A 15,535-nucleotide genomic window follows, 5' to 3' on the forward strand; every position below is an offset into this window, starting at 1 on the left:
AAATGGAAGGGGAGGACAGAGATGGCAGATGAATGGTTACCACGTAGAAAGAAGAAAGAAGGAGTCCCTGGCAAGCAAGTTATCAGAAGACAACCAGAGCCTTGGACCAACAAGATTTGAAAAATAACCAGACAACAAAAAGGTAGAAAAACTAATTTTATTTTCTGTTTTGTGATTACAATATGTCAGATTTGAAATGTGTATTCTGCCAGAGCTGGTGTTAGACCGCAAACATGAGCTAGGATTTAACAGAGAGAAGAAAAATCCTTTTTGTTTCTTTATTTTATTTACACCACAGCGCCAGTGTGGTTAGGAGAAGCCAAAGGGTGGGTGAAAAAGCTATAAAATAAACCCACCAGGATGTTTGAAAAAAACACCCAATTGGGCAGGAAAATCGAATCGATAAACCAATTCAATAGGCTGAATCGAATCGAAATTTTTTTTCCTGAATCTGGCAGTACTAGTTTGCGCTACTGTCTTAGACTTTAGGACCTGGGATTGGGGAGAGATGGCATCCTCGGTACTTTATAATGCAAGTGAAATGAGGATTTGGTCAGATTTTTGAAGGGTCTGCACTCTGCAGAAGAAAAATATTGTATAGGCCGGGAACATGAGACAGCAGGAAATGGGAACTTTTCTTCCTTCTATTTTTGTGAATGGCAAGGCTGAGGATGTCAGAGAGTTCAGTTAAAATATGTGCTTTATAAGAAAATATAATAATGTGTTTTATAAAGTTTATAACATTGCTGGCCTACCTGGTGAGGTGTTCCTAGTGGTGGTGGTGGCAGCGTGTCAATGTGTTGAGAGGAAGAGGTGATCTGGGAAATTCTGCTGAGCAAACTCCGGGCCCATTTCCACCCCCCAGTTAGTCCACTCCACTCAACTGGTTCACACACTGAGTGGGTCTTTGGGTGTTGTTCCTGGGTAGTTGTTTTGGGATCTCTTCCAGTGGTTTGTCAGTATCTCCTTCTGGTCCAAGGAAAGAAACTTTGTTAACCTTAGCACTGACCTACAGAATATGTTTGTAACAGCGCTGCTTGTGTGGCATTAGTCTATATAGTGATCGAAAGAAAAAACCAGACCTTTGCACATTTTTGCACTATATGGTGGGTGTATGAGGAGATTCACATTTCCTGCACAGCTAAGTCCATGTGAAGTTACCTTGTGCTGTATTTGACATCTAGCAAAGTCTCTGTTTGGAAGGAAAGATCTCAGCTTAAAAATGAAGTGGCTAGAAGTTATGGTAAAAGCAGATAGCGTAGCTGGTTTTAAGAAAGGTTTGGACAAATTCCTGGAGGAAAAGTCCATAGTCTGTTATTAAGACATGGAGGAAACATCTACTTGCCCTGTATCGGTAGCATGGAATGTTGCTACTCTTTGGGTTTTGACCAGGTACTAGTGACCTGGATTGGCTTCCATGAGAATGGGTTACTGGTCATGATGGACCATTGGTCTGACCCAGTTAGGCTATTCTTATGTTATGTTCTCATCTGTAGGGGCCTTTGTTTTCACTTCTTATTTTAATGTATTTTTTTTCTGAGAACTTATCAGTGTTTTTTATAATGGGAACAAAAATGGAAGAGAATTAATGTGTGTGGAATGGGGGGGGGGGTAACTAATTTCTTCAGCTAAATAATTCAATCCACCTCAACCAGACATAGGAGAACTTGCGCATCATTCACACACCCTCCAACCAAAAACGTCAAAAGAAAAAAACAGTTCGACAATCTCCTAGCCATTCGAGCTGCAACACTCGACCCCCAACTCTACAAACTATTGACCTCGACCACAAACTACAAAACCTTCAAAAAAGAAATAAAAACCCTTCTATTCAAAAACACATAAAACCGAACTAACACAATCAGAACTGTCCCAAGCATCACCTGCAACTACTCCATATGTACTTCTGATGTCATGACAATTCAGACATAATTTATGTTATGTTATAGTATGTTTGGAATAATGGTTACATATATGAGGTTCATAAAATAAAATTTTCACTGCCTGTTTCTATTATGACCATTTATTCAGTTTCATGGTTATTACAAAAAATATTTTTTTACATTGGGGGGTGGGGGGGTGTCAAAAAATTATGGGCCCCGGGTGCCACATACCCTAGGTATGCCACTGCATCCTACATATAAAGTTGAACCATGCAGATCCTTTGAGGGGAGAGGAAGGAGACCTGAGAATTTTCCAGTATGGAAAGTTGGATTTAGGGTTTTAGATTTAATTACCTGCCCTTCAAAATCTGAACTCAAAGCATGTTACATACAGTAGATATATCTGTAGCAGTAAGGAAATATTATGTAGGTGTGATGAAAAAATATGGTGAACGCTGCTTCCAAGCACCATCCAACGGAAAGGCATGGATCTTCAATATGAGAAGCGGTGGGTCAAGCCTTAGTAACAGTGTGTGACAAGTTTCAACTTGTTCGATGCAGTCAGTCTGTTAGCTACAGTTGAGTGAAGACATGTTTTAAAATGTGCTCTAATAGATCACGAACAACATGAAATTTTGTTTCAAACTGCATAAAAGTGCTAAAGAAACATGAAATGTTAAAATTAGTTTATGGTGATGCTGCAATGACCATGAAGACAGTTTACAAGTGGTTCAAACGATTTTGTAATGGTTGTGAATCGGTTGAAGACGAGGAGAGATCGGGACATCCTTCAATATCAAAAAGTAAACAGAATGTTGAAAAAGTTAAATGATTCAACCAAACATTTCTGAGGATCTGAACGTCTCTTATGGTTCTTATATTTGAACATCAGGTGAGAGAGTGCAACCTGAGAAATGGGCAAATGGTTTCATTCTCCATCATGACAATGCTCCATGTCACACATCACTTCTGGTACGGTAATTTGTTAAATAAAAACATTACTATGTATCCTCATCTACCTTATTCACTGGATCTAGCACTGTGCGACTTCTGGTTCTTCCCCAAAGTAAAAATGACAATGAAAGGTAAATGTTTTGAATTGATTCAGGACATTGAGGCAGCCATGACATTGCAATTAAAGACGCTCATGAAAGAGGACCTCCAGAACTGATTCAGAAAGTGGCAAGAATGGTGGGATACATGTGTTTGAAGCGAGAGAAGTATATTGAGGGGGATTAATGGCAATGTGTCTCTTACTGTAATAATTTTTTTATTTAAACATTCACCATATTTTTAAATCACACCTTTCACGTGTCTGCTCATAAGATTTTTAATTCATTATCAATGTAGCCCTGGTGTCCCACCCCACCATGCAGCGGGTTCCGGCTAGCTTTACGGGGTCAGGGGGTCGCTCTGGAAGTGGGGTGGAAGAGTGAAGGAGACTTAAGGCATAGTGGACAATTTTGGTATGAAAAATGGATAAGGAGTTGCATTGAGACTAGAAAATTTTTATTGATTTTCTCTCTTCTAGATAAAGTTAGTATAATGGAGACATTTGGCCCAGTAATCAAAGTCATCGTGAAAACATCTGAGCTGCAAGTGGAAGTGGAGCTTGTTCCGACTGTGGAGATCCCAACTTGTTGGCCCAAGAAGGCTCGCTGGCCTCGCTTCCTAAAACGGTGGCCATCCAAGGAGAAATCTCAGTGTATCAAGGTATCGAGGGAAAGCTGTAATAATGGCCTGTATAGGTGTTGTTCATAACAACAGAGCTTCTAGGACCTAATGTAGCCCACTGCACCTCTTTTGGTCATTCCAAATAGGAGGGAAGAATTGTTTTACATGATCTTTAGGCTATAATTTGCACTTGGGTGTTAAATCATAATGCTTCACACTGTGATTGGTGTTCCACCAGAAGCAAAACATCTTTAATAGAGACAATCTGATACAGTATACACGTTCAGCAGCAGCATTCATAATTTGTTGCTCTTGTCAGTGTCAAGCCTTCCTCTCTGCCTGATCCTGCTTTCACGAAAACAGGAAGTAGATGGGACTTGGCAGAGAAGAAGGCCCGATGCTGGCAATAACAGTGAGTTCTGAATGTTGCGCTGCCGACTGGAGGGTGACAGAGAGGAAGGGAGGGGAGGGTGGGAGAAATGCTACACCCAATTGGGGAGTAAGAAGGCCAGGGAAGGGAAAGAAGATGAAAGAGAGATGCAAGGCCATGGGGAAGGGAAGGAGGGAGGGAAAGAAAGGAAGGAAAGGAGATGCCAGGGCATGGGAGAGGGAAGGTAATAGAGATGCCAGACTAGGGAGAAAGAAGGAAGGGAGGAAAAGGAAAGAGAAGAGATACGAGAGATGGAAGGTAAGGAGTGGAGAGAAATGCCAGGGCAAAGGGAGAGGGAATGGAAGGAGACTGAGAGATGCCAGACTATCGGGGGAAAGGAGATGCTAGAGCATAGAGGAAGAGGGAGAGATAGAAGGAGGAGAGAGATCCCAGGGCATGGAGGAAGGGAAGCAGATGCCAGATCATGAGGTGAGTTGGCGTGGGAAGGAGGGAAGGAAAGGAGAAGAGAGATATGCCAGAGCATGGGGAAGGGAGTGGAGACACACAGAGAAAAGTAGAAGGGACAGAGAAAGAAGGGGGATGCTGGATGGAATGGACAGTGAAGGAAGATGAGAAAAGCAAAAACCAGAGATGACAAAAGGTAGAAAAAAGATTTATTTTTTGTTGATTTAGAATAAAGTAGTATTGTAGCTGTATTAATAAATATTTATAAATAGAAAGTGGAAATAAGATAATTTTTTTATTGGACTAATTTTAATATATTTTTAAATTAACTTTTGGATATCAAAATCTTCTTCCTCATACAGTGGCGTACCAAAGGGGGCGGTGGGGGAGAAGTGGTCTGCCCCAGGTACAGCTCCTAGGGGCTGATCCTTCTATCCCTTTTTATATTAGAGGAGGTGTTAAAAAATGATCTGTCCTGGTGTCACATACACTAGATTCACCACTGATGCCCATATAGAACATGGCATTTTCACGGTCCTGACTGGGTCCCTCTACAGCCAAAGCAGAAAGGATGTAAATTCTCCAGGTGGAAGGTTCCTGCACAGAGAGGGCAAAATAAAAAGAGGACATGCTTGGGGGGGGGGGAACCTAGCTATAGCACCTGAAGGACTGATAAAAATAAAAGAACTTTGGCAGAATACTGAAAAATATTAATAAAAATGATAAAAATAACAAGACTACATTTTGTTGGAAGAGCTTTATCACATGTCCATTCAGCAAAGCTGAAGAAACAGAACTGAGGGATGGAGAAACTGCTGTTCACAGGAAGAGCAGTTCATGATCAGAATTTCTAATTTCTAATAATTAATTTCTAAGCTTTGGGAGAGCAGTTCTGTTCCAACACTGTCAGAAGACTTCACCCACTTGTGTGTCTGATTCAGTCTTACTTGTTGATGAGAAAAATTTCATACGTAGTGAGAATCACAAACAAGTTGCCCCCAAAACTGGATTTTGTGTTAAAAGGAAACATCTCAAAATTATCCCCAAGCTAACCTTGGATATAGATGGCATAGGGGGCATTTTCGATATGACATCTAAGTCAGAGTTTGGACATTTTGGCCCGGATTCTGTATAGGACGCCCGGTCTCAGAAGCCGACGGCCGTCCTATATAAAATTGAACCTAAAGCCATCTACAGTAAGCCCGATTCTCTAACTGACATCCATGTTACAGACGTCGGTTAGAGAATCAGGTTGTAGACGCAGCTGCTAAGCTTATCCAAGGGATCTCCTTGATGTGATAAGTTTAGCAGCCGTGGCTGCGGCCACCAGTCTCCCATGGCACAGGGCGCAGCGGCCGCTAAGAGAGCGAATAGAATGCTAGGTATAATCAAGAAGGGTATTACAGCCAGGACGAAGGAAGTTATCCTGTCGTTGTATCGGGCGATGGTGCGTCTGCATCTGGAGTACTGCGTCCAATATTGGTCGCCGTACCTTAAGAAGGATATGGCGTTACTCGAGAGAGTTCAGAGGAGAGTGACACGTCTGATAAAAGGAATGGAAAACCTTTCATACGCTGAGAGATTGGAGAAACTGGGTCTCTTTTCCCTGGAGAAGAGGAGACTTAGAGGTGATACGATAGAGACTTACAAGATCATGAAGGGCATAGAGAGAGTAGAGAGGGACAGATTCTTCAAACTTTCAAAACATAAAAGAACAAGAGGGCATTCGGAAAAGTTGAAAGGGGATAGATTCAAAACAAAAGCTAGGAAGTTCTTCTTTACCCAACATGTGGTGGACACCTGGGCCAACCATAATCATAGGCCCATGTGCCTAAGGCCTCGCCCATAGGCACATGAGCCTGTCTAAGATTCCGGTTAGCCCAGGTTTCTAAAACCCCGCCCATGGGAAGAGCCTTAGGCATGGACCAACCTAAAATTCCGGTTGGCCCAGGTGACTAAGGCCCTGCCCATAGGAAGGGCCTTAGGTGCCTGGGCCAATCAGGCCTTAGGCTCCTCCCCGGTGCATCCCGCAATGCACCTGGAAGGGTCAGGCCCGCCTCATTCTGACAGAGGCAGGTCTGCCGGCCATCATTATAGATTAGAGGGGGGTCTGGAGAGGGTGGGGATAGGAGGGGGTGGGTATGGGTGGGGGGGTCATCATGGAATCTATGGTGAGGGGGGTTCCGGCAGGCAGGATTGGGCACTATCTTATTGGTTTTGTTCGGGAGGTGGGGGGCTTCCGGCAGGAAGGATTGGGCACTCTACTGACGGTTTCGTTCAGGAGGATGGGGGGGGTTTCCAGCAGGGGGATTGGGCACTCTTCTGCCGGTTTTGTTCGGGGGGGGGAGTGTTTCTGGCAGGAGGTATTGGACACCTTCCTGCCGGTTTTGTTTGGGGAGTGGGGGGATTTCCAGCAGGAGGGATTGGGCATCCCTCCTGCCACCTTCGTTGGGGGGAGGGAGGGAATGCTGGCCGCAGCTGCAGCTGCTACCCGCTAAACTTATCGCAGCAGGGAGCTTCCTAGCCATGATAAGCTTAGCAGCTGTGTCTACTTACAATGTAGGCCAGCAATGTAGGCAGCCTGCCTCGGGAGCTTTGTTTTAAAAAACGTGCATCCTGATTGGCTGGTTAGACAGCGGTAGGACACCTACCGCTGCCTACAATCGGGACGCCGTTTACAGAATCCAGGCCTTTGTGAATGTATCCAAAAATAGGATAGAGGAGATGGTAACTTTCAAAACTGCAAAATATCTTTCTTTTTTTTTCCGAAAATGACTTTCCTAGACTTCTTCGCCCTTAATGTGTCTTTTTTGACCATTTTCAAAAAATAAAACATTCAAAACAAAAAATGCACAAAACAAGCCATTTTGGCATGTAGGAGAGGCCGGCATTTATAGTAGACTAGCCACATAGACATCCCAGCACAGCAGTACACGAATGCCAGAAGCTTAGGAAACAAAATGGGCGAGTTGGAAGAATTAGCAAGAAGAGAACAACTCGATATCATAGGAATAACAGAAACATGGTGGAATGAAGAGAATGAATGGGATACGGTATTGAAAGGATATAGACTATATAGAAGAGATAGGATTGGGCAAAAGGGGGGGGGGGGTATTGCCCTGTATGTCCAAGAAGAAAAAGAGTCAGTTAGAGAAGGAGATACAGAAGCAAATGGTAAACTAGAGTCACTCTGGATAAAAATTCCTGGACGAAAAGAAGCAGACACACAAATTGGACTTTATTATCGACCCCCGGGACAGACCGAGGAAACAGACAATGAAATGATGGAGGAAATTACTCAGAGAAGTAAATCGGGAAATACAACGATCATGGGGGACTTCAACTTTCCGGGGATCAACTGGAAATTGGCAACGTCAAACTGCGGCAGGGAGTTAAAATTCCTTGAAATGTTAGGTGATTGCTTCCTTGAACAAATGGTAAGAGATTCAACAAGAGGAAATGCAATCCTGGACTTGGTCATAAATGGCATTGCTGGAAGGGCAGCAGATGTAGAAGTTACGGTCCCTCTAGGGACAAGTGATCACAATATGATCAATTTTACCATTGGCATCGGAAAGGGGAAACCAATCAAGACTAAAACCACGACCTTCAACTACAAAAAAGGAAATTATGACATCATGAGAACTATGGTTAGAAAACGGATAAAGAAGGGCATAGCAGACATCCAAACAGTTGAACAAGAATGGTCTCTACTGAAAAACACCATCACAGAAGCACAGAATCTACACATTCCGAGGATATCCAAAGGAAGGCGTAAAAAGAAAAATGGTGAACCAGCTTGGTTATCCAAAGAGATAAAAGACGCAGTGAGGGAGAAGAGGAACTCGTTTAAAAAATGGAAACGAGAAAAAACGATGGAAGCCTGGAACTGTCACAAAATCGACCAAAAAAAGTGTCATAAAGTGGTAAGAGACGCCAAAAAAGTCTATGAGGAGAAGATAGCGCAGGAAGACAAAAACTTCAAGCCCTTTTTTAGATATATAAAGGGAAAGAAACCAGCAAGAGAGGCGATAGGCCCTCTCGACGATCATGGAAAGAAAGGGTCAATTAAAGAGGACAAACAGGTAGCCGACAGATTAAATTCATTCTTTGCCTCAGTCTTCACAAAGGAGGACACTTCAATAATGCCAGACACAGGGAAGATATTCACCGGGGCCACAGAGGAAAGCCTAACAATAGTGAAAGTGACGTTGGACATGATTTACTTCCAGATTGACAAACTAAAAAGCGACAAATCCCCTGGACCGGATGGAATTCACCCGAGAGTATTAAAGGAACTTAAGGAGGAAATTGGCGAACTATTACAAAAAGTGGCTAACATGTCAATTAGAACTGGACAAATACCAGAAGACTGGAGGATAGCAAATGTCATCCCAATTTTCAAAAAAGGATCAAGAGGGGATCCAGGAAACTACCGACCTGTGAGCCTCACATCGGTTCCAGGGAAAATAATTGAAACACTAATCAAAGAGAACATTGTACAACACTTGGAAGACCACAATCTAATAAGGGATAGTCAACAAGGCTTCAGGAAAGGGAAATCATGTTTGACAAATTTACTACAATTCTTTGAGAAAGTGAACAAACAAATGGATAGTGAAGAACCAGTGGATATAATTTACTTGGACTTTCAGAAAGCGTTTGACAAAGTCCCTCATGCAAGACTTATGAAGAAACTACTAAGCCATGGAATAGGAGGAGAAGTACACAGATGGATTGGCAAATGGCTTGAAAACAGAAGGCAGCGGGTTAGCATAAATGGGAAATTCTCGGATTGGGAGAAAGTGACTAGCGGCGTGCCCCAGGGCTCGGTTCTTGGGCCTATCTTGTTCAATATTTTTATAAACGACCTGGAAGAGGAAACAACATGCAATATAATAAAGTTTGCAGATGATACAAAACTATGTCGGGGCAGTTGGCTCTTAAAGGGACTGCGAGGACCTCCAGAAGGATCTGAACATGCTGGAAACGTGGGCAATAAAGTGGCAGATGAACTTTAACATAAACAAATGCAAGGTGATGCATCTAGGAAAGAAAAACAAGGAACATGAGTACAGGATGATGGGGGTGAAGTTAGCAAAAAGCGAACAGGAAATGGATTTGGGGGTACTGATTGACAGCGGCGGCACGTTCAAGACTCCACCCCCTATCTTACCGGTACATGCTATATAAATTGGAGCACTTTGCAGCGCACGCTGAACACCTTTGAAGCTCACTGCACAGCATAGCGTTTTATTTCACTGTTGTTTCTATCATTTTATTGTTATTTTATAATTAGTTTCAAGTTAATTTTACTGTTTTACTTATGCTGTTGTTGTTTGTTCCAGCTGCTACTTGAAAGGCTTCTCTGCCGCCGCTGTGCGGCGGCACGTTCAAGACTCCACCCCCTATCTTACCGGTACATGCTATATAAATTGGAGCACTTTGCAGCGCGCGCCAAAGGAGCGCGCTTAAGGAGCAGGTTCTGCTCCTTAATGCGCTCCTTTGTGCGCTACTGCTGTGCGCCTTAAAAAATTCTACAATAATAATACCGAAGTTAGAAATATTTACATTATTCAAAAGGCGATCCCAACGTTCATTCCTTACATTATATCCGCTTTTTTTACTTTTATTATTTGTCTTAAACAATTGTCTAATTTCCTTCCCACAAGAGTCTACTAAGATTCTTCAGATATCATACACTAATAACTCTATGGATAATTTTTCTTCTTCTTATCAGGACCCTTCTTCTGTTTCTATTCCAGTAATCTGGGGACATCGGCCAATAAAATTAAAAAACAAAATAAATACTACTCGTTACCCTGAACGTCGAGAAATTCCCTTAGATTCTCAACAAATATCTACATCTACATTAAATTCATCTTTAATCTCTCATCGATTATATTCTACTACAATAAATTCATCATCTTCAGACTTGAAAATCAGTCAACTTAAAATAGGTATAATAAATATACGTTCCATTAAATCAAAATACCATATTCTTAAAGACCTCATTACTCAATATTCTTTTGATATCCTATGTCTAATTGAAACATGGCTTTCAGAAGGAGAGGAAGCATACCTTGAGTATGCTTGCCCCCCTGGTTTTTCATTTATTTTCAATCACCGTTGCAATAAAAAAGGCGGAGGTTTAGCAACTATCTATAATGATTCCCTTTCAATAAATAAACTTGATTCCTCTTCAAATACACACATTGAATATCTACAATTTTCCATTCAAACTAGGCCAAAAACAGATATTCTTTTACTATATATACCACCCCCAATTAATACTGATACTCTTAACCACCTACAATCTCTTCTTTTTGACTTTGGTTCTTCTACACTAAATCCATTAATTTTAGGAGATTTCAACATTCATTTCGATGATCTTACTAACAATCACACCAAAACCATACTCTCTCATATTAACTATTTAGACTTACATCCTTTATTGACTCAACCAACTCATCAAGCTGGTCATATATTAGATATGGCTATAATTCCTAGATCCGCAACTTCAAACTACATTGTAAACTCATTATCTCCAGTTCCATGGTCCAACCATTTTTTAATTTCTATATCATACTCCATTTCACATAGCATGCCGCATTCTGAAAATCGGACACTTAATATTAGAAATTTCAATAATCTTACCCCAGAATTAATTCGATCATCACTTCAGCTTGATTTCTCCAATGCAAATAATACTGACATAGAAACTCTATTAAAACAATGGACTTCCTCCATAACTACATTACTAGATGAGCATGCTCCACTACAAACTAAAATAACGTCAGCACGAAGAACTCAAAATCCATGGTACACAGCTGATCTTGCACTCATGAAAAAACAACTTAGATCTATTGAACGTAAATGGAGAAAAAATAAAACACATGAGAATGCTCAACTATTTAAAGAGCACTCAAAATTATATAAATCAAAAATTAATCAAACAAAAGCAAAATTCTACTCAGAAAAAATACTAAAAGCCAAGAATCCATCAGCACTATACGCACTACTAAATTCATTAACAAACACAAAAAAACAGCAAACACAAACTTACAATTCATTACCAACAGCTCAAGACCTTGCAGATCATTTTATTGAAAAAATTAAAACCATTAGGAATTCTTTTACAAAACAACAGTCCAATATTGAAAACGATCATCCCATCACAAATTTATCATACTCAACATGTTCCCACTTCACCCTGCCCAGTCTTAATGAATTAGAATCTATATTAAAATCTATTAATATTAAGAGTTCAATAGTAGACTTAATTCCTCCATTCATTCTAAAAAAATATTTTGAAATCTTCGGTCCTTTCATCCTAAAATTAATAAATGAAAGTCTAACACAAAGTACTATGCCCAAATGCTGGAAATCTTCTGTTATCCGTCCCATTATTAAAGATCATAAGATCAGTTCGGAAAAAATCTCAAATTATAGGCCAATAGCTAATCTTCCATTCATGGCAAAGTTGACGGAAAAGATTGTTTTCAATCAAATTTCAGAATTTACTGAAAAAACCAACGTTCTTCATCCGAACCAAACAGGATTCTGACAGCATCATAGTACTGAGCATTCGTTAATAGGAATGACCACTTCATTACATTATTACTTGGATCATCACCAATCGGCTTTATTAATATCCATCGACCTTTCTGCTGCCTTTGACACCATAGATCATCATCTTCTATTAGACAGACTTCATTCAATTGGCATTACCGATCAAGTATTATCTTGGTTCAAATCTTATTTTACTGATCGTACATCCACAGTTACATTTAATAATTCAAACTCTAAAAGCTCTTTAACTTCTCATGGTATTCTCCAAGGATCTATTCTGTCCCCCCTACTTTTTAATATCTTTCTTGCACCCTTGATGACTGTCTGCCAATCTATTGGTTTTCATGTATTCGCATACACTGATGATATTCAACTTCTGCACCCTTTGGATCCCAATAACTCTTTGGATATCACAGCAATTAATAATAAACTTGAACAAATCCATCAATGGCTAGATATAAATAGGTTGGCCCTTAATATTGAAAAGACAAAAACGATGCTTTTTCCATGGAAAGAAACTCCTAAACTTATCGTCCCTATCACTATAAAAAATATCCCTTTGCAATTAGTTGATACTATTAAAATCCTAGGAGTCATATTTGACAGTAAATTAACTTTTCATGAACATATAGGTAGTATCGTGAAATCATCATTCTATAGACTTCGTCAAATTCGCTCCCTTTCACAATATCTTTATTCTAAATCACTAAATATCCTTATCCACTCCTTAGTAATCTCTAAAATCGACTACTGCAATGCCCTTTTTAAAGGAACTGCAAAAAATGAAATAAGACGGCTTCAAATAATACAAAATACTTCCATTAAATTAATAACAAAGACAAAAAAATTTGATCATGTAACACCACTTCTCAAGAACGCTCACTGGCTTCCGGTATCCCATAGAATAACATACAAACTATGTCTACTTACTTTTAAAGCAATGCTTTTTAAAACACCTGCATTTATTTTTAAAACACTAATCCCTTACACCACAAATAGAATATTGCGATCTAACGAACAGCATTTATTAACAATTCCATCTCTCAAGATCATTAATACTAGAAGACAATTTATTTTCTCTGTTACTGCTCCACAAATTTGGAATTCCCTGCCAATTTATTTAACAAAAGAACATGATATTGATAAATTCAAGATTAATTTAAAAACATTCCTTTTTAAAGACGCGTTTGATTAATAAGTTTCTCTCTTGAATTCAATAATGCTGTATTTGACAATTCATTTGAATTCCCATCCTTATGTTTTTCCCTGACCTTCTTTTCTATTATAATTTGTAGTTCATATCCCCTTTTCCTCTTTACTCATGTTTTGTTAAGTTTGTGTATAGTTTATTTTATTTTAATGGTTATATATGAATTAATGTTTTATTTTAAATTTTAAAATTGTAATTTTAATTATTTCTTATTATGTATGTTCATCGCTTTGAAGCAAGATTAAGCGATTAATCAAAAATTTTAATAAACTTGAAACTTGAAAACCATCAGCACAATGTGCGGCAGCGGCGAAGAAAGCGAACAGGATGTTGGGCATAATTAAGAAGGGGATTACGAGTAGAACGGAAGAGGTCATAATGCCACTTTATAGAACAATGGTCCGACCGCACTTAGAATACTGTGTCCAACACTGGTCTCCATACCTTAAAAAGGCTATAACTGCTGGAAAAAGTGCAGAGGCGAGCCACGAAACTTATCAAAGAAATGGAAAATTTGACCTACAAAGATCGACTCAGGAAGCTGGGGCTGTTTACTCTTGAGAAGAGAAGACTGAGAGGGGATTTGATAGAGACTTTTAAAATATTAAAAGGATTTGATAAAATAGATCAAAAAGAAGCATTACTGAAATATTCTGATGTGACACGGACAAGAGGACATAGACTGAAACTGAGTGGCAGTAGGTTTAAGACAAATGTCAGGAAATTCTGTTTCACACAGCGTGTGGTGGGTGCTTGGAATGCACTCCCAGAGGAGGTTGTGGAGGAGACTACTGTTCTGGGATTCAAACGCAAGTTGGATGCACACCTTCTTGCATATCATATTGAGGGATACGGTAAATCCGGGTCTCCAAAAAGGAGTACCTAAATGGGCCGCCGCTTGTGCGGATCACCGGATTAGATGGACCTCGGTCTGATCCGGTGAGGGCGTTTCTTATGTTCTTATGTTCACATAAAGAGTTAGTTAGATAAATTATGAGCCCAATGGGACAGATAGGGAAAATACTTGAGTACCTGATTGCAAAACCGCTTAGATAACCTTGATAGGCGGTATATAAAATCCTTATAAACTTGAAACTTAAAGGTACACATCTCACCATAACCCGATTATAATGTATAGTAAGTCCTCTAAAACCTACTGGTCCCAACTGTACACCACAATAGCCCTTATAGCTACAGATGTCACCTTTATGTGGGTACAGTGGGAATTGAGTGGGTTTTGGTGGGCTATCACTCTTCACCACAAGTGTAATAGTTAGTGTGGGATATGGGCATAGGTCCCCTTCTCTGGAATCCACTGCTTGCTGCTCTAATAGGATTGGCCATAACATCTGCAGCTGTTTTACAGGCAGGTATGTACTGTTTCAATCACATCTTTGTGGGATAGGAGTGGGTAAGTGACTACTAGGAGAGTGGGGGGGGGGGCATGCTTCCATCCTTCCCATGGTTATCTGGTCAGTTTGGTCACCTTTTTGGCACGTATTCATTTTTTAAACCGGCTTAGCCCCAAACGTCCAAACTGTGTCCTAGACTTTTTTTGGTGGGGGGAGGGTTTAAAATTATCTTTATTAAATCTTATAAAACATCCAAACTCAACACTACAATACAACCAGGCAAACAAGACGGCCCAAATAAAGTCATCCATCTGGTTACTTCATGGAGATTTGATACCACATCCAACTAAAGAAAACCCACCCACCTGCCTTAGACATATTTTAAAATGTTCAATTATGGCAGAAAAATGTCCAAACAATCCAATAAGAGGCAAGGGAGGCGTCTATTCAACCTATGGGAAAATCTTTATTTATGAAAATAGTACTTTTGCCTAGCTATAGTCCCTTCTAGGATCTGAGTTTTGGCATAGTAAAAACGCCTTCATTAGGGGACACTGATAGAAACATTAAAAATGCAAATTTAGACATATGTAAAATTATGAAATGATAAAACATAAATGCAGAATGTAAAATAAATGCATACTAAAAAAATATATTGAAAGACATGCAAATATGCTTAAAAGTCACAAGCCAAACCTAGTCCCATACATACCACACCTCTAATATGCCCCCTTAAGATTTAGCTGAACAGCATATAAATCCATCTGGAAAATACGTTTAGAAAATAGCGGTTTGGAAGGTTTGGTGAGAAAAACATCTAACAGCCATTTTATGCTACTTTTTGGATGGTTTTCTTTTTTGAAAATGAAGCCCCTTTGTGTATCAAGCAACTTCAATAGAAATGATCCTTGATTTTCCTTTTCCCCCTCCCTTTTTTTGTTTATTTAAAATAAAAGGAAAATGACCCCCCCCCCCAAAAAAAAAAAATATTAAATGACAAAGCTGAGCC

The 15,535-nt window shown here is 39.9% G+C and overlaps 1 protein-coding gene across 2 annotated transcripts in view; it reads left to right on the top strand.

Annotated features, from left to right (window-relative positions):
• Positions 1 to 15,535, top strand: part of MAB21L3 (mab-21 like 3) — a 72,484-nt gene that overhangs the window by 35,741 nt on the left and 21,208 nt on the right. For both annotated transcript variants that reach the window (XM_033941559.1, XM_033941558.1), the window contains exon 5: positions 3,415 to 3,596. In XM_033941559.1, the coding sequence (XP_033797450.1) occupies positions 3,415 to 3,596 (182 nt within the window). The remainder of the gene's footprint in view (positions 1 to 3,414; positions 3,597 to 15,535) is intronic.

Source organism: Geotrypetes seraphini, chromosome 4 (genome assembly GCF_902459505.1).
Source record: "Geotrypetes seraphini chromosome 4, aGeoSer1.1, whole genome shotgun sequence".
Taxonomy (NCBI): Eukaryota; Metazoa; Chordata; class Amphibia; order Gymnophiona; family Dermophiidae; genus Geotrypetes; species Geotrypetes seraphini.